This window comes from Heterodontus francisci, chromosome 30 (assembly GCF_036365525.1).
Source record: "Heterodontus francisci isolate sHetFra1 chromosome 30, sHetFra1.hap1, whole genome shotgun sequence".
In the NCBI taxonomy this organism is placed as follows: domain Eukaryota; kingdom Metazoa; phylum Chordata; class Chondrichthyes; order Heterodontiformes; family Heterodontidae; genus Heterodontus; species Heterodontus francisci.
The window spans coordinates 35,132,574-35,151,986 of NC_090400.1; the positions used below are offsets into that span (position 1 = coordinate 35,132,574).

Here is a 19,413-nt window from a genome sequence, read left to right on the forward strand (position 1 = left end):
AAGAGGCGGGTCTCCATGTTCTAACCCCCAACGGACAAGATGGTGCTGCCTATTATGGGAAGGGCCACTACTGAGGTCCTGGCCACAGATGGTGCCGAATCCACTGAAGGTGATGGTATCCTCATACCTAAAGATCTTGATCACATTCCACTTCCCCTCATCCCACAATCTCCTCTGACATACATGCTGCAGAAATGGAAGCATGCACTTCTTCCTTTCTGGTCTTCCCCTCGCCACAACCTCACCCATGTCCCCTTTTCCTTTCCAATACCCAAGAAATGCAACCTGCCCAGGCAGTGAAGAAAGATAAAAGAGGACAATGAAGATTCACCATCACTCAATTTAACACTCTTCGGCACCAACTCAAATACTGGCACTGCATAGACGGGAATCTGCACATGATGTGATACCAGGCACAAGCGCACTGCAGCCAGAATAGGAGGCAAGAATAGCAGGTTCCAGCATATTAGTTCTGAAGACTTATGAGAACTTTAACGTGCAAGGCTACAGAAATAGGCTGATGACTGTATGTAATGAAAGCTTGTGTATTGGGAAGCCAGTTAGAAAGTCTGTGTTTAAGGACAAGCAGCATGAAAAAAATCTGGCACCAACTTAGCATAGGGCTTTGCCCAGAGCTTGATGCCCATCCTTTCCCGCATGGAAATGATGGCTAACTCCATAACACACTTGTGGCACCAACCATGAAACAGCATCTGATGGCCAATGTCTCAGCTTCCAATGCAGCATAACTGCAGCCACTTAAATGTCCGACTGTTACAGAGGAAGCTCAGACTGCTGTCATCATGGATGTGGATCAAAGGGATTTGCAGGGTCTCAGAGCAGTCCAGCAAACTGTCCTCCAACAGATTACCAGGACTGCTGTGACGCCAATTGCTGGGGGTGTGGGGAGAGTGGCTCCATGGAGCACAAACCTACTGTCCTCTCAGGACAGCAGCCATGCTCCCACACCTGCCACTCGGCCAGTGTCCTCGCTGTTATCTGTCTGGCAGCTTGGCAGTATGCCAGCCCAGACTGCTGCCGCCTATGCTGAGATGGCACAGTCTGAAGCTGGGCCTCCTAGGCCCACAGGTGCTTGAGGACATCTTCCAAGGCTATCTCCTACAGTGAAAGTCAGTAGCCTCCCACCAACCATGCTGTAGCTACTAGGGTAGCACATCATAGGTGCACCAGGACAGGCAAAGGCACACGAAGCACATGAACTAAAGAGAATGCACAGAAGTGATTAGTTTAGTTTTGGTACAAAATGTCACATGATTCCATTTATAAAATTAGTGCGCAATATATTTTAATGTTGGCTTTCATTTCTGCATTGTGAAGAGGTCAATGTGATGGTCAATGTGAAGGTAAAGAGTGTGGGGCTGTTGGTGAATGGCGAATTTGGGTGGAGGCTACTGGTATTGCACTCGAATGGGTTCTTCACATACAGCTTGAGCAGAAAGGGACTGTGCAGGTTGCAGCCTCCCCTTCTCTCCCGTTAGGTGGTGGCAAGGGCTGTTCCTTCATGACGGTAAGGTTGGTCAGCATGCAGCATATCACCATGAATCTTAAGACCCGCTCAGCAGAGTATTGCAGGGCTCTTCCAGAGCGGTTAGGCATCAGAATTGTGTCTTCAGCACACCAATGGTCTGTTCGATCACATTTCTTGTGGCAGCACAGCTTTCACTATATATGCGCTGCATGTGTTTAGTTTTTTTAGTTTAGAGATACAGCACTGAAACAGGCCCTTCGGCCCACCGAGTCTGTGCCGACCATCAACCGCCCATTTATACTAATCCTACACTAATTCCATATTCCTACCACATCCCCACCCTGTCCCTATATTTCCTTACCACCTACCTATACTAGGGGCAATTTATAATGGCCAATTAACCTATCAAACTGCAAGTCTTTTGGCTGTGATCCAGTGCCATGAGCCATGTCACCAGCCAATAGCCCTTGTTGCCCAGTACCATTGTTTGGTTCATCTAGTGGCTTAAAACACAGTTGGGACAAAAGACTGCCATGGAAATGAACGCATGACTGCTGCTAGGATACCTGGCATTGACCTGCATACCATTGCCTATGGTTGCACGTTAAGGGAATGGAATCACTTTATTATTCGTTTCCTGGGATGTGGTCATCGCTGGCAAGGCCAGCATTTGTTGCCCATCCCCAATTGCCCTTGCGAAGGTAGAACAGGCATGTGGCATACTGAAAAAAATGTGCGTGCATTCAATGGCACCCTGCACCATGGGGAAGCTTGCAATCCTTGTAAAACTCATCATGTGGCACCTGAACTGGAATGGGACAAGCATCCTTGCTGGGAGATTTGCCAATGCTGTTTGGGGGGGGTTAAACTAATTTGGCAGGGGGATGGGATACAGAGTGGAGGTACAGCAGGGGGTAATATAGAACAGAAAGTGAGTCCGCCTGAGATGCATTTTGGGAGGACTAACAAGGCAAGGGAATATACAATGGATGGTAGGACCCTAGGAAGTACAGAAGGTCAGGTCAGAAGGACCTTGGTATACTTGTCCATAGATCACTGAATGCAGCAGCACAGGTAGATAAGGGGTTTAGGAAGGCATATGGGATACTTGCCTTTATTAGCCGAGGCACAGAACATAAGAGCAAGGAGGTTATGATGGAGCTTTATAAAACGCTAGTTAGGCCATAGCTGGAGTACTGTGTACAGTTCTGGTCACCACACTATAGGAAGGATGTGATTGCACTGGAGAGGGTGCAGAGGAGTCACCAGGATGTAGCCTGAGCTGGAGTATTTCAGCTATGTAGAGAGACTGAAAAGGCTATGGTTGTTTTCCTAGGAGCAGAGAAGGCTGAGGGGGGACATGATTGAGGTGTACAAGATTATGAAGGGCATTGATAGGTTAGATAAGAAGAAACTTTTTTCCCTTAGCGGAGGGGTCAAGAACCAGGGGGCACAGATTTAGGGTAAGGGGCAGGAGGTTTAGGAGAGATTTGAGGAAAACAAATTTTCACCCAGATAGTGGTTGGAATCTGAAACGCACTGCCTGAAGGGGTGGTGGAGACGGGAACCCTCACAACATTTAAAATATTTGGATGAGCACTTGAAATGCCTTAGCATACAGGGCTACGGGCCAAGTGCAAGAATATGGGATTAGAATAGTTGGGTGCTGGATTGCCGGCACAAACACGATGGGCTGATGGGCCTGTTTCTGTGCTGTATAACTATGACTCTATGTTAGCTCCACCTCCTTCGCTCTGGCAATAGAGAGTGAAATGAAGTTAGCTCTCTTTGAATAGAGAGCCTGTGACCTCCCTTATGCAACAGTGCACTGCAAACTGCAAGAGATTAATATCTCCAGCACTAGCCTAGAAGGAGCCAAAATGCATAAAAGTTCATAGCCACTGTCACTCACAGCCACTGGAAATGCAGTCCTTGCTCCGCTCCAAGGTTGGAGTTGTGGCTACAGCAGTTGACAAATTTTAGTAGCGGCCTCCTTAGTGAAGTAAAGACATCGCAGAACACCAGCTGTTGCTGAGGCTCAGTTCCAAGAGGAAGGCCTACTTGTGCACCCATATCCAGGAGCAACTGGTTTGTGCAGAAGCCTTGAAGTCAGCAAAAAGTGCTTCAGCACCTGCAACACCACTCCCTATCGACTTTTGAAACTATAGAAAGCACCAGAAATATGTAAAATTGTAGCAAAGGCCAGAAGAAATAAACTAGCAACCAACCTGTGCAAGTGGTTTTCTGATCACTTTAAATAGCACTAGTGCGCGTTCAGGCTGCTTAACACATGTTCCGTTGTGCAAGATTAAGAGGGAGCGCCGACTCCAAAATGGCATTGCTGGCATCAAAGCAGCAGGTCATGATCTGCCTGCTTGGCATACTTGCATCAGATGTTAAATGCACATTTGCTAAGCACTTTAAGATGCAGCCAGCATTGCTTTACATCAGACGTGCACATCACAGATGCCATTTTAGAACAAGATTTGTAGCGCCGAAATGCGGATGCTGCTGAGCACAATTTTGTCCCCCTAATGTTCAACATCGAACCGCTTTACAAGCTACACTGGAAATCAAATACATGCAGAAAGTCAATTTTATTGGCTGTCAGTGCTTTTGATAATCTGAAGGTCTGTCAAATGCAAGTAGCTAAACACATTTATCAGGCAACAACCCATCATTTAATACCTTTAGAGTTCAGTTCAGAGTCTCTGTTAAAAACAATATGGAAACAAAATACATTCATGGCTGAATGTCATTATGTCGTATTCATCTAATTACATTAGATGAACAGCTGTTGGTAGACCTGCATTATAAACAGTGTTACATGATCTCATTTAAGGATTAATGAATGATCACGTGCAGGACCCAGTCAGAAATCAATGAAACAAAAAGGATCCAAATGTAGATTAAAACTGAATGTCTAAACTCCACAATGCACATTGTAAAAAAAATTAAATGGAAGCATTTTCAAAGTCATAATCTGTGTTCAGATGAAAATGTTGCACTGTTTAAGCCTCATGGTCACTGTTCAGAACATCCAAACCTTTCAGTGAGGTCAGAATCTTGAAACCAGTTGCCAACAATCCCTTATGTACTAGAGAAACGAATTTCTTATACTTACTGTTAAATTAACATGGTCAATTTTATATTCCTGCTGTAAGGTATTTTATATATTAAAAAAAGAATTGGAAAAGTGAAAGCGAATTCAAAAGTTATATTTTCTCCTGGTACATTGCAATTGTCCCATACTGGCAGATTGAGAGAAAGGATGCCAATTACATATCTTACACCAAGAAATTTGTAGTTACATATAACTAGAGTGTTAAAACTTGTGTTTCAAGAACTGTTCAGAAGAACCACTTTCGTCCTGCCTTACAGATGATTAAACTTGAAGATAGTTTACATTAAAGGGATGTGTTATGAAAAGCCATGATTGACAATGAACGCAAATATAGGGCACAATAGGTCATTCAGGCCACCTAACTCTTGTCATTCAAGTCAGGGACATGCTTAAATCTTTAATACAAGTTACTGCCAGGCCTACACTTCTTACCCCAAAATGAATTAGCAAATCATTTATCTTTTAAATATTATAACTATTTATATTCAAGTCCACAATCTATTCCTTCAAGTTGCTAATTAGTTAATTAACTTACATTCAGACCTCCTCCCCAACCCCATCACTTTTCCTGCTTTCGGCAGAAAATCTCCACAGCATCACAAACCATCAGATGACCTGGACATTTTCCTAATGGGACAAGATGAAGTTTCTTTATTGCTGAATGGCACTGGAGCTAGAACCACATATATCCAACCTCCTGAAATGCCAAGGATGCTGGTACAAACGCAATATAAAAACGATCATATGGCGAGCAACAATCAGCCATGTTGATCACAGACCTGAAAAAGAAACTTCATTATATGGTTTGTACACCAACAGTTAAGAGGGTACTGATGGGACCCATTCCTCTTTATTCACATTTATTTTTAACAGGCAGTATCACATCTATTTCTCCTTGAATGCAGAAAACAAACAGATAGCACCTTTCAGTAATACTCTTGTTACACTGGAGCAGAGGTAGAATCTTTACAATTTTGCTGGGGAGTATGTTCCTGGAGAGTGTACCCTTTTAAGTTTAACCAGGGACAAATAAAAATAATCAAAAATGCATCTTTTAAAAACTAAAATTACCAAACATATGCCTATAACTTTTTAAAAAAGTGTACGTAACTCAGGACACTATCACTTGAGTGGCAGTCATATACAGCTCATAAGATTCAGGACCAATTGTATTTTGTCACCAGATTGCAAATTTCTTAGCTTAATGGCCAATTTGAGAACAAAATTGGCACTCTAACAGCCAGTGCTTCTGGTGACGTCAACCTGAACAATTATTTTTTTTATATATATATATAAAAGCAAGCTGATCACATCTCAACAAGTTTGTCCAGTGGCTGGATAAACTGGCACAATAAAATACATAGTGTAATTGTACCTGGTTTGCACGCTAAGTACTATAACAAAAAATATATCGTGACTATGCTACATTTTGGCACAAACGTACCTGCAGTGATAAATATAAGTTACTTCTCTCAAAAAAAAAACTGTAGCACACTAATATTGTTGGCCCCACCTCCAGCAGATCAATTGGTGAAAGATAAACTTACCATAGTCAGTCACCATACCAACAGCCTGTTAACCAGGGTAGGTAGGTTACCTTTCTACAAATGTTATTTTCATCTGAAGTGGTTTGATTCTACAATTACAATATTAATTGCAATGGACACAATACTCAAAGTACAGTCTGACCAGACGCTTACAGATTGCACTTTCCTCTGACTTGTATTCTACTATTTTCACTATGTTATTAAACATTATATTGGTTTTGTTAGTTGCTGCTTTGCATTGACTGGACATAGTTCATAGTGTCAAAGTCTCTTCAGTTATTTCAACACTACTCATGGAGTACAACCGTTTCTCCTTATTTGTAGAACATTATTTACACTTAACTGCATTAAATTTCATTATTCTACTCATTTAACCTATTCCATAATTTTTAATCGGCTTCCTTCAATTCCACACCCTCTCCAAGTTTAGCATAATTTGCAAATTTGACCAATTTACACTGATGCAAATCAGAAACAGTAACTATGTCAAGTACTGTACTTAGTGAAAAAGATATCACATTTGAGTGAATTCAGGTTTGTGCAATTATGTATTTGCCTGTTCAAAAGACTTCTGCATTTAAGTCAACATGTAATTTTCAGAAGGGTCACTGAAGAAGGGTTCTGAAGAAGGGTGACTGACCTGAAACGTTAACTCTGCTTCTCTCTCCACAGATGCTGCAAGACTTGCTGAGTTTTTCCAGCACTTTGTTTTTATTTGTAATTTTCCAGAGTTGACAAGTCGAAAAATGACCTGAACCTTTCCATACCCATTTAATATATATCCTGTAGAGCAATGTTATCCTATTTCAGTACTTGGAGTATGGATGAAGGAAGTTTTCAAAAATAATTTTTTTTTAAAAATTAATGGACTGTACATATGCAATTTATTATATAAAAATTTGGCTTCTGCATCAGCTCAGCTAATTAAGCCGCACAGACTAGGTGGTCACATACTTGATCCCTACTCTTTGCTCGGTTACAGAGGTAGCTGATCACAATAGACATGCTAAAACCAGCCTCTAGTGCTAAGTTAGGAACGGTGACTTAAAAAGTCTGTTTCCTACACTATTGAGCAACCTTGCTGGGAGCACGTGTGGACGACAAGTTGGGGGTGGGGGGGGTAAAAGAAGAAATCCAAAGCGTCTGTGGTGTTCCTCACAAACCACAGTGCTAATGGGCAGGATGTCCTAATTGAACAAAGAGTGGGAAACTTACTAGTCATCTTAGCTAGGTAAGTTGCAGCAGTACCCTGTGCACACTTGGTTATGGCTTGTTCTGCCAACTTGTAAGGGCGATGAGTCTCTTTGAAGAGAGACTGCGCAAACACTATTGAGCCAACATAAAACCTACAGGCAGGTGGTGTCAGATACCCAGCTGACCCCAACAAAGCTTTTTTGACTTGAAATGAATCCAAAGCCCATTTCATTACCTAGTGTTGAAATCCCCCTCACCCAAAGGAAAAAAAGATGGATCGACCCCCAACAAGAAACTGAAGGCCGAGTTGTAAAAGCAAGTCCCTAAATCAATAATTGGAATGCTTTTAATTTCCCAGCTTTATTATTTGTAGACAAGTCATTTTTGAATGCATATATTTTTTAAAAAAAGGAAAAAGGAGGATTTCATTTTTTGTGGGAATTAAAATAACGACAATCTTAAGATCACAGTATTTAACTGTCCACACTAAATAACTCAAGTCAGGAATTAAGCTTTACTTGATTATTATTAGAGACAGAGAAGTAAAAATTGAGATAAAGATTCAGTGCCTGGAATATTTGGTCCTTTAAATTATTTTTAAAATGCTTCAATTTGCATACTCGGTATTCTCTAAATCTGTGGCAGTGTCACTATGGAGAAACAATGAAACTATGTGAAACCAGTTTGCAACAAACTGACATTAAATGCACTATGTTAATATTGGAATTTAAAATCCCAGGCATTTTATGCCAATACCCATTGTGTAACAACTTACAACATGTAAATTTTTTAGTATTCCAGTTTATTGACAAGTAGATAATAACTTGCATTTAGATAGCGCTTTTAACATAGAAAAATGCCCCAGTACATAAAGGAAAAAATGGACTTGAGCCAAGAGAGATCAGAAGTGACCAAAAGCTAGGTCACAGATTTGGGTTTTAAAAAATGGTTTGGGAATGAGGAAAGGGAGGTAGAGAAGGAGCATTTTAAAGGTTTTAAGAGGAGGAATTTCAGAGCCTAGATAGCTGAAGGAACAGCTTATTTTAAAATTCATTCATGGGATGTGGGCGACACTGGCCAGGCCAGCATTTACTGCCCATCCCTAATTGCCCTCGAGAAGATTTTTTTAGATTTAGAGATACAGCACTGAAACAGGCCCTTCGGCCCACCAAGTCTGTGCCGACCATTAACCACCCATTTATACTAATCCTACACTAATTTCATATTCCTACCACATCCTCACCTGTCCCTATATTCCCCTACCACCTACCTATACTAGGGTCAATTTATAACGGCCAATTTACCTATCAACCTGCAAGTCTTTTGGCTGTGGGAGGAAACCGGAGCACCCGGAGGAAACCCACGCAGACACAGGGAGAACATGCAAACTCCACACAGGCAGTACCCAGAATTGAACCCGGGTCGCTGGAGCTGTGAGGCTGCGGTGCGAACCACTGCGCCGCCAGGTGGTGGTGAGCTGCCTTCTTGAACCGCTGTAGTCCATTTGGGGTAGGTATACCCACAGTGCTGTTAGGAAGGGAGTTCCAGGATTTTGACCCAGCGACAGTGAAGGAACGGCGATATAGTTCCAAATCAGGATGGTGTGTGACTTGGAGGGGAACTTGCAGGTGGTGATGTTCCCACGCATTTGCTGCCCTTGTCCTTCTTGTTGGTAGAGGTCGTGGGTTTGAAAGGTGCTGTCTAAGGAGCCTTGGTGCATTGCATCTTGCACAGTGGCAGCAGTGTGTACCATCTACATCGGTGGTGAAGGGAGTGACTGTTTGTAGATGGGATGCCAATCAAGCGGGCTGCTTTGTCCTGGATGGTGTCGAGTTTAGAGTGTTGTTGGAGCTGCACCCATCCAGGCAAGTGGAGAGTATTCCATCACACTCCTGACTAGTGCCTTGTAGATGGTGGACAGGCTGTGGGGAGTCAGGAGGTGAGTTACTCGCCTCAGCCTCTGACCTGCTCTTGTAGCCACGGTATTTATATGGCTACTCCAGTTCAGTTTCTGGTCAATGGCAACCCTAGGATGTTGATAGTGGGGGATTCAGCGATGGTAATGCCGTTGAATGTCATGGGGAGATGGTTAGATTCTCTTGTTGGAGATTGTCATTGCCTGACACTTGTGTGGCGCAAATGTTACTTGCCACTTATCAGCCCAAGCCTGGATATTGTCCAGGTCTTGCTGCATTTCTACACGGACTGCTTCAGTATGAGGAGTCATGAATAGTGCTGAACATTGTGCAATCATCAGCGAACATCCCCACTTCTGACCTTATAATTGAAGGAAGGTCATTGATGAAGCAGCTGAAGATTGTTGGGTCTAGGACACTACCCTGAGGAACTCCTGCAGTGATGTCCTGGAGCTCAGATGATTGACCTCCAACAACCACAACCATCTTCTTTTGCGCTAGGTATGACGCCAGCCAGCGGAGGGTTTTCCCCGATTCCCATTGACCTCAGTTTTGCTAGGGCTCCTTGATGCCATACTCGGTCAAATGCTGCCTTAATATCAAGGGCAGCCACTCTCACCTCACCTCGAGTTCAGCTCTTTTGTCCATGTTTGAACCAAGGCTGTAATGAGGTCAGGAGCTGAGTGGCCCTGGCGGAATCCAAACGGAGCGTCACTGAGCAGATTATTGCAAAGTGCCGCTTGATGGCACTGTTGATGACACCTTCCATCACTTTACTGATGGAGAGTAGGCTGATGGGGCGGTAATTGGCTGGGTTTGACTTGTCCTGCTTTTTGTGTACAGGACATACCTGGGCAATTTTCCACATTGCAGGGTAGATGCCAGTGTTGTAGCTGTACTGGAACAGCTTGGCTGGGGGTGCGGCACGTTCTGGAGCACAGGTCTTCAGTACTATTGCTGGAATATTGTCAGGGCCCATAGCTTTTAGTGTCCAGTGCCTTCAGTCATTTCTTGATATCACGCGGAGTGAATCGAATTGGATGAAGTCTGGCATCTGTGATGCTGGGGACTTCAGGAGGAGGCCAAGATGGATCATCAACTCGGCACTTCTGGCTGAAGATTGTTGCAAATGCTTCAGCCTTATCTTTCGCACTGATGTGCTGGGCTCCCCCATCATTGAGGATGGGGATATTTGTGGAACCACCTCCTCCAGTTAGTTGTTTAATTGTCTACCACCATTCACGGCTGGACGTGGCAGGACTGCAGAGCTTAGATTTGATCCGTTGGTTATGGGATCGCTCAACTCTGTCTATTGCTTGCTGCTTATGCAGTTTGGCACGCAGATAGTTCTGTGTTGTAGCTTCACCAGGTTGACACCTCATTTTGAGATATGCCTGGTGCTGCTCCTGGCATGCCCTCCTGCACTCTTCATTGAACCAGGGTTGGTCTCCTGCCTTGATGGTAATGGTAGAGTGGGGGATATGCCGTGCCATGAGGTTACAGATTGTGGTTGAGTACAATTCTGCTGCTGTCGATGGCCCACAGCGCCTCATGGATGCCCAGTTTTACATTGCTAGATCTGTTCGAAATCGATCCCATTTAGGACGGTGATAGTGCCACACAACACAATGGACGGTACCCTCAATGTGAAGGCGAGACATCGTCGCCACAAGGACTGTGCGGTGGTCACTCCTACCAATACAGTCATGGACAGAAGCATCTGCGGCAAGCAGATTGGTTGAGGAAGAGGTCAAGTATGTTTTTCCCTCTTGTTGGTTCCCCCACCACCTGCCGTAGATCCAGACTAGCAGCTATGTCCTTTAGGACTCGGCCAGCTCGGTCAGTAGTGGTGCTACCGAGTCACTCTTGGTGATGGACATTGAAGTCCCCCACCCAGTGTACATTTTGTGCCCTTGCCACCCTCAGTGCTTCCTGCAAGTGGTATTCAACATGGAGGAGTACTGAGGTCATCAGCTGAGGGAGGGCGGTAGGCGGTAATCAGCAGGTGGTTACCTTGCCCACGTTTGACCTGATGCCATGAGACTTCATGGGGTCCGGAGTCGATGTTGAGGACTCCCAGGGCAACTCCCTCCCTGTGTACCACTGTGCCACCACCTCTGGTGGGTCTGTCTTGCCGGTGGGACAAGAGATACCTGGGGATAGTGATGGCAGTGTCTGTAAAGTATGATTCCGTGAGTATGACTGTCAGGCTGTTGCTTGACTTGTCTGTGGGACAGCTCTCCCAACTTTAGCACAAGCCCCCAGATGTTAGTAAGGAGGACTTTGCAGGGTCGACAGGGCTGTGTTTGCCGTGGTCATTTCCGGTGCCTAGATCGATGCTGGGTGGTCCATCCGGTTTCATCCCTTTTTATTGACAAACATCAGCTACAAACAGTGGAGTAAATGCACAAGGAGCTGTCGTCAGAGGAATGGCGAGTTTGGTGGATGATTAAGTGGCTTGTAGGGCTGGAGGAGGTTACAGTGATAGCAAACAGATGCCTCCATTTAAATCCCTCCATGGTCTAAGAAGTTTAAAATTTGCAGCATTGGGATTTATACTGCCTGTAAGTTAGCAAGCACAGGAAGAACGGCCAAGTGGGACATGGTATAGGATACAGCATGGACAGATATTTGGACAACTGAATTAATAATTTAGGAAACTGAAAACTTTTTTTTTTTTTGCATGTTTTAATGCATTGGGAATTACCACACCCAATTTGTATCTGAGTAAGGCAAATGAAAAACTACTGCTTTTCCTTCTAGGCAATCAGATTAGAAAAATTAATGTACATCCCTGCACTCCAACTTGTCCTTCAAAAATTCTCTAATTTGGTAATGCCATGACAAACACCTCAGGGAAAAATCAACCATAATAGTTTTCTTTCAAGCATGGGCGAAATGAAATATGTACTTCATATTGTTAAAGACGTTGAGAAAATGAAATTGCATTCAGAGCTGTGGTACAGTACAAGCAAGGCAACTAGTTTTTGGTTTCCACACGAGAGAAAAAAAAACGATAACCTTGGAATTCCATTCAATAAAAGTGAATGTGGCTTATTCAGTCACCATAAATCAACAGCGTTGAGTGTTATAGGAAACGTGTCTAAATTTCAATTTTAAAAAATGTTTTCGGATGTTTGATTTGTATTATGTGCTTTGTGGTATTTATCAACTTTTGCTTATGAAACTGAATTCTCAAATTAGGGCAAGGCAGTACATCAGTAGTATTGCATAAATACAGGGGTTCAAGTCCCACTCCAGGGCTTGCGTACAATAATTTTTAAAAAATCAAGGCTGAGGGAGTGCTGCACGGTCAGATGTGCAGTCTTCTGGATGAGATGTTAAGGCCCCAACTGCCTGCTCAGGTGGTTGTAAAAGATCCCACAGCACTATTTCTAAGAAGAGTAGGGAAACGATCCTCTGTGTCCTTTCCAATATTTATCCCTCAATCAACATATTAAAAAACAGATTCTCAGGTCATCACGTTGCTGTTTGTGGGGGTTTACTGTGCACAAATTGGCTGCTGCGTTTCCTATGTGACAACAGTACTTCATTAGATGAGACGCTCGAGATGTCAGGTGGTCGTGAAAAGTGCTGTACAAATGCAAGTCTTTTAAATATTATTGTACTTTCAAAGTGTTCTTCTTTCTGCCATTCCTTTGCCCATCCTCTCTAAACAATGGGTAGACCAAGCGGTAAACCTTTAATTTTCCAAAAACCCAGATAGAATTTACAATGCCATATTCTATCGCTCTTCCTTGCATGTAACTAAGTTCTGCTGTTAGGAACAGGAGTAGACTATTCAGCCCTTTGATCATTTTGCTGGTTGGCACCCTTCCATCTACAAAAGATGATGGACACATAGCAAACAATCCATTTGGGTGGAGTGTCTTCTCTTGGTGTACTTTTGCTGATGGCTGTCAAGGCCAATCCTGGAGAGGCAGGTTCTGCCACAAGTGCTGCATGTGAAGCTACCAGGTGATGCCGAGAGTTGTTTTTGATGTTGGCACCAGCTGTATCCACCGGTTATCATGGTAGTGCACAGGATGTGTCGCCATTTCCCTCTTTCGCCAGCTCGTGACTCCCATGTGCTATAGTCGACATTTAGGGCATTCATGTTATGCTTGCAAGCATCCTTAATGCAGAGTTTTGGGTGCACCACTGGTTGTCTAACCCTGGCTACTTCACTATACAGAAGGTCCTTGGGTACGCGACCGCCTTCCATCCTGTTGACATGTCTGATCCACCAAAGGCGCCTCGGTTTGATTAGTGGCAACACACTTGGGAGCTCTGTCTTGGAGAGGATGCCGCATGTGTGATTTTGTCCTGCCAGGATATACCCATAATGCACTGCAGACAGCGAAGATGGAAATGGAGCTTCTTTTCCTGGTAGTTGTAAGTCGCCCATGTTTCACAGCTATGCAGCAAGGTGCTAAGAACACAGGCCTTATCTACCACCAGCTTGGTGTTATCCCATGTGAATTTTGTGAGTCGGCCAAAGGTGGTAGCTGCTTTTTCCCTGTACATGTATTGAGCTCTGCATCAAGGGACAGATTGTCTGCTACTGTGGACCCAAGGCAGCAGAATTTGCTAGCCACTTCCAGTAGGGTGTTATTTAGTCAGATCAGAGATGGAGATGCAACACCTTGTCCCAAGACCATGGTTTGCTTGACTCTTCTAGTCAAGAACACGTTACAGGTATGGAAGAGACAGTCCATAAGTCTCTGCAGCCGAGTTTCCTTGTGAATGACTAGCACAGCATCTGCGTAGAGGACTTCTCTAATCAGCAGGCAATGTTTTTTGCCTTCACTTTCAGCCTTGACAAATTGTACAGCTTGCCATTTGACCTAGTGTGCAAGTCATAGAATCATATATGGCACAGAAGGGGGACCATTCAGCCCATCGTGCCTATGCCAGCTCTCCACAGAGCTATCCACTCAGTCCCACTCCCCCTCTCGATCCCAGTAGCCCTGCAAGTTTATTTTCTTCAAGCAGCTATCCAATTTCCTTTGAAGTCATTGACTGTCTCTGCTTCCACCAAGTCATCATCACTCGGTGCATAAAAAAGTTCTTACTCATATTCCCCCTGCATCTCTTGCCCAAAGCCTTCAATCTGTGTCCCCGGTCCTTGTACCAGTTAATGGGAACAGTTCTTCCTTGTCTTATTTATCTAAGCCTGTCATAATCTTGTACAGTTCTATTAATTCTCCCTTCCATCTGTTTTGTTCTAAGGAGAACAACCCCAGCTTTTCCAACCTAATCTTGTAACTAAAATCCCCCATCCCTGGAACCATCCTGGTAAATCTCCTCTGCACTCTCTCCATATCTGCAGGGAAGGCAAACTTCAGGAACATGCAGAAGATGATGCCAAACCGAGTGGGGGCTAGGACACAACCCAGAAACTGTCAGTGGAGCCATCAAACTGTACAGTGCAGTGTATGTCGTCATGGAAGGAGCGGAGGAGACGGAGGAGCTTTGGTGGACAGCCATTTTTCCCCCAAAGTCTTGTACAACCCTGCTCCACTGACAGTGTCAAATGCATTAGGTGAGATCTACAAAAGTAAGTACTCTATTCCCTACACTTCTCTTGTAACTGGCATGTGAAAATTATATCCACCCTTCCGGGGGCACTGTGCACCGATGTTGGCATTGATGAAATTTGGAAATCACTAAGCTCAATCATCAATGAAGCAACAGAAGCATCATTTGGTAAAGGCAGAACCCGCAACAAGGGCCAGTTTGAGACCTACTCAGCTGAGATGATATGTCATTGATGCAAAAAACAAAGCCTACATGTGCACAACATAAACCTAACAGCTAAGACACTGCACGACCTGAAAGTAGCCAAGACAGCTGTGTAAAGGAGAGGGAGATACTATGCAAACAAACACTGGATCAGCTTAAATCAAGAAATCCAAACTGTGTGCGACAAAGGAAATCTACAAGTTATGTACAAAGGGATCAAGGGAGTCAGAAATCTCCTAGCCTGTGCTTGATATTCTCCCGCAACTGCCTGTCATGGATGGGTTAGATGAAGAACCCTCATCACTTGAACTCGAGAAGGTCATAGACCACCTAGCGAACAGAAGGGCACCCAGCAAGGACGGAATCCTAGCCAAACTGCTCAAGCATGGAAAGTCCCATCTATTGCCACATCTTTAATGACCTTCTCCTTCTCTGCTGGAAAGTAGGCTGTGTTCCACAGGAAATGCATAATGCCAAAATCATCACACTATACAAAAACAAAGGTGACAGAGGAGACTGTAACAACAAGGGCATCTCATTCCTTCGCATCACAGGGAAGGACTTTGCTAGGGTCATACATTAAAAAAAAGACTCATTTACTTGCAGACCAAGTTTTGCTATTCAATTAGATTATGGCTGACCTGCACCTCAACTCCATTCACCCATCTTGATCCATGTCGCTCGATAATTCCCTTACCTAATAAAAATCTGTATCTCAGTCTTGAAAATTTCAATTGACCCAGCAACACACCCATTTACTCTATCACATCTTTTTATCATTTCAAATACCAGAGTCAGATCATCCCTCAATCTTTTAAACACAAGTGAATACAAACCTAGTTTATGCAATAAAAACAAGAAATGCTGGGAATACTCAGCAGGTCTGGCAACATCTGTGGAGAGAGAAGCAGAGTTAACGTTTCAGGTCAGTGACCTTTCATCAGTTCTGAAAGCATCGTTCCCTCCGCGACACCCTGGTCATCAGGCAACTTGACCTCATGATTTAAATCCTAGTATAATTCTGGTGAATCTGCATAGTTTTTCCTTCAAGGCCAATATATACTTCCTGAGGTGCAGTGCCCAAAACAGACTGCAGCACACGGCGGCACAGTGGCGCAGTGGTTAGCACCGCAGCCTCACAGCTCCAGCGACCCGGGTTCAATTCTGGGTACTGCCTGTATGGAGTTTGCAAGTTCTCCCTGTGTCTGCGAGGGGTTTCCTCCGGGTGCTCCGGTTTCCTCCCACAGCCAAAAGACTTGCAGGTTGATAGGTAAATTGGCCACTATAAATTGCCCCTAGTATAGGTAGGTGGTAGGGGAATATAGGGACAGGTGAGGATGTGGTAGGAATATGGGATTAGTGTAGGATTAGTATAAATGAGTGGCTAATGGTCAGCACAGACTCGGTGGGCTGAAGGGCCTGTTTCAGTGCTGGATCTCTAAATCTAAATCTTACTCCAGATGGAGTTTGATCAAGGCTTTATAGAAATGCAGCAAAACTTCCTCTTCTTTCTATTTATACCCATTTCAGGAGAAAGACCAACATTCCAGTAAGCATTTGATTACTTTCTGTACTTGTACATTAGCTTTTAGTGATTTGTGGACACATAATTTTTTTTGCTCCTTCACAGTGCCCTGTCACCATTATGAAAATATTCCAATTTGTTTTTCTTGTATCCAAAGTGGATAACCTCACATCTCTCCATATGGAATTCCATATGCCACAGTTTGCCAATTCACTTAATCAGGCCAAGTCCCTTTGTAACTTTCAGCTCCAATAGTTGGATACATTGTGAAGTTTTATTCTGTTTTATCATCGTTCTGCCTGTAACAAGGACACAGAGAAAATACATTCTATATAGTTTATGTGTTGACATCTGCACTAATGGAACAGTTAATCACAGGAAAATATTTTGCAAATCAAGCACTTCTGAGGCCATTAGTAACAGGAGCAAAGCTGGTCATTTATGGATGCCAGAGTGGCCCCTGTCACTCAATTTTTGGTTAATCTTTCTCCTGTTCCAAATTCTTCTCCAACATGCACTACCTTTGTCAAGTGACAAGGCCACTTCAAGGCTATCACAATTGGCAGAAGTTACATCGAAACAACCGAGGGTGACTGGCCCTCTAATTCTTCCTCCCCCATCCCCACTCAATATATTGCAAGACTGGTAACTTACCATGAGAGAAACTACACAGTAAAAAACAAAACATGCTATCCCAGCATATGTGAAATGGTTTTAAATCTGATGATACAAGACTATGTACCAGAGAATTCAAAGCTTAAAGTGATTTTTGTTCTTAACTACAGATGGACGTACAAATGGATAGTAGTATTGCAGTTTTGTCATTTTAATTCTTCACTAAACAAATGGGAGGCAGCAACAGCTGATCACAGAAGTAAAAAAGTTTTTACGAACCTAGCAGGAATCTGCTAGGATTGGATTTGCCCAAGAAATTCAACCAGTGAATGAGAAATCTGCATTTTTAAACAAATAATAGGGAGAAGGGAAAAGATTAGGTAAAGTAAAACTACACACAATCAATTGAGCAATTCATTTTTTCCAGTTTGTAATTTGTTGATATTAACGTCGTAATAAAATTTGAAAAAAGACTTTTCTATGTCCATAAAATAAGCTAAGATCCACGTAATTACAAAACACAATAAACCAATATCCCAGTTATGCAAATATAACATAAACAGAATGGGATTGTGTAATGATTACTTGCCGAGTGAGAAAGGACAGATTATAACTGCGGCAAATGCGCTTTTAAAACTAATTTCAAAATTCTTGCAACGCAATACGGATGACAGGAACACCCAGCTTATGCCCCGCGTTCGTTACATTAACCAGCACAAGATAACGGAGATAGCAACCAATCCATGAAACCAACTCAGTAGTCGAACCAGCTGCAATGCAAATAAGCAACCGAAAAGCACTGGGGGTTTGGGGAGGAAGGGATAAAAGGCCGTACCTTATAATAAACGTCAAACTGTATATTTTCTGGCAGCGAGCGGATCTCCCTGCGGGAACGGGTGTAACTGTCCACCACGGCCGAGATTGCGGTGTTATACAGGGTTTCAGGAATCCATTCCAGCTCCACCGCCGCCATATTGTTGATGTCTTTTCCCCCTCAGCGGCCGCCTCACACCCTGAGCAGGCACCAACCGACCGAGCGAGTAACCAACCTCCTTCCCCTTACAAAATAACACCACTTTTAAACAACCAGAACGTTTCTCTTAAATATAAAAATAATGAAAATGCCATTCAATTAAAATACACTCCCTCCACCTTTTCTTTCTCACACTTCATTTTACACAATTTCCCCTCAGACAGAACACAGCCTTTTTTTTAACCTACGCTAAACGTGGCGACGTTTCCGCGTGCACGCATGACCCCGCCCCTTACGTCATGACGCCGGAGCACGTCCTTTACGTCACCATGTTTTTTTAAAAAAAGACAGATGAAAACCCGCAGTGGGTGTTTCCCGCAGCAGAATTGAGATTAATTCTCAGGGTCGCATGGCAAGAGAGGATGTGACAAGCGCAGGCGGGTGGAAATGAAAACCTTTGAAACATTTAAGACGCTCCTTAAAACGTACTTCTTTGACCAAGTTTTTGGTCATCTGCCCAAATAGCTGTTTATGCAGATTCCTTTATAATATTCCCATGAAGTGCCTTGGGATATTTTATCATATTAAAGGTGCTGTATAAATATAAGTTATCAGAAGAGAAAGAATGCATAAATCTGTAAGAGGAAGTGAAAAATGTGGTGTCAATACTATTCAGCAGCATGTGTGACAGATTTTTGCTCTGAACATTATTGTCAAGTCAAATGACTGTCAAGAAAACATGCTATGTTGAATGAGGATTTTTAATTCATCGGTTGGAACATTTAAAAAGCTGGCAGTCAAGATGGCCACCATAATTTGCATTGAAATACCACACATTCCAGGACATTGAATTGGGGACGCGTGTCTAAAAAGGCTCCCATCCAGGACAATAGCTTGGATAGTTGAGTAGATTATCCAGTATCACCCTCATTAGCAGGACATTCAAACCCAACTTAAAACATTTATTAGTGGAGACGTACCTCCAGGGGATAAATATTGGCTTGGCCATGTGAGCCGCATGGAAGATGGCAGGATCCCCAAAGACACATTGTACAGCGAGCTCGCCACTGGTATCAGACCCACCGGCCGTCCATGTCTCCGTTATAAAGACGTCTGCAAACGCGACATGAAATCGTGTGACATTGATCACAAGTCGTGGGAGTCAGTTGCCAGCATTCGCCAGAGCTGGCGGGCAGCCATAAAGACAGGGCTAAATTGTGGCGAGTCGAAGAGACTTAGTAGTTGGCAGGAAAAAAGACAGAGGCGCAAGGGGAGAGCCAACTGT

The 19,413-nt window shown here is 43.6% G+C and overlaps 1 protein-coding gene across 1 annotated transcript in view; it reads right to left on the minus strand.

Annotated features, from left to right (window-relative positions):
- appbp2 (amyloid beta precursor protein (cytoplasmic tail) binding protein 2) overlaps positions 1-18,412 on the minus strand; it is a 91,713-nt gene extending 73,301 nt beyond the window's left edge. Inside the window, exon 1 of the mRNA XM_068010362.1 lies at positions 17,991-18,412. Coding sequence (XP_067866463.1) covers positions 17,991-18,128 — 138 coding nt within the window. The 5' untranslated portion in view covers positions 18,129-18,412. The remainder of the gene's footprint in view (positions 1-17,990) is intronic.
- Between the last annotated feature and the right edge of the window lie 1,001 nt (positions 18,413-19,413).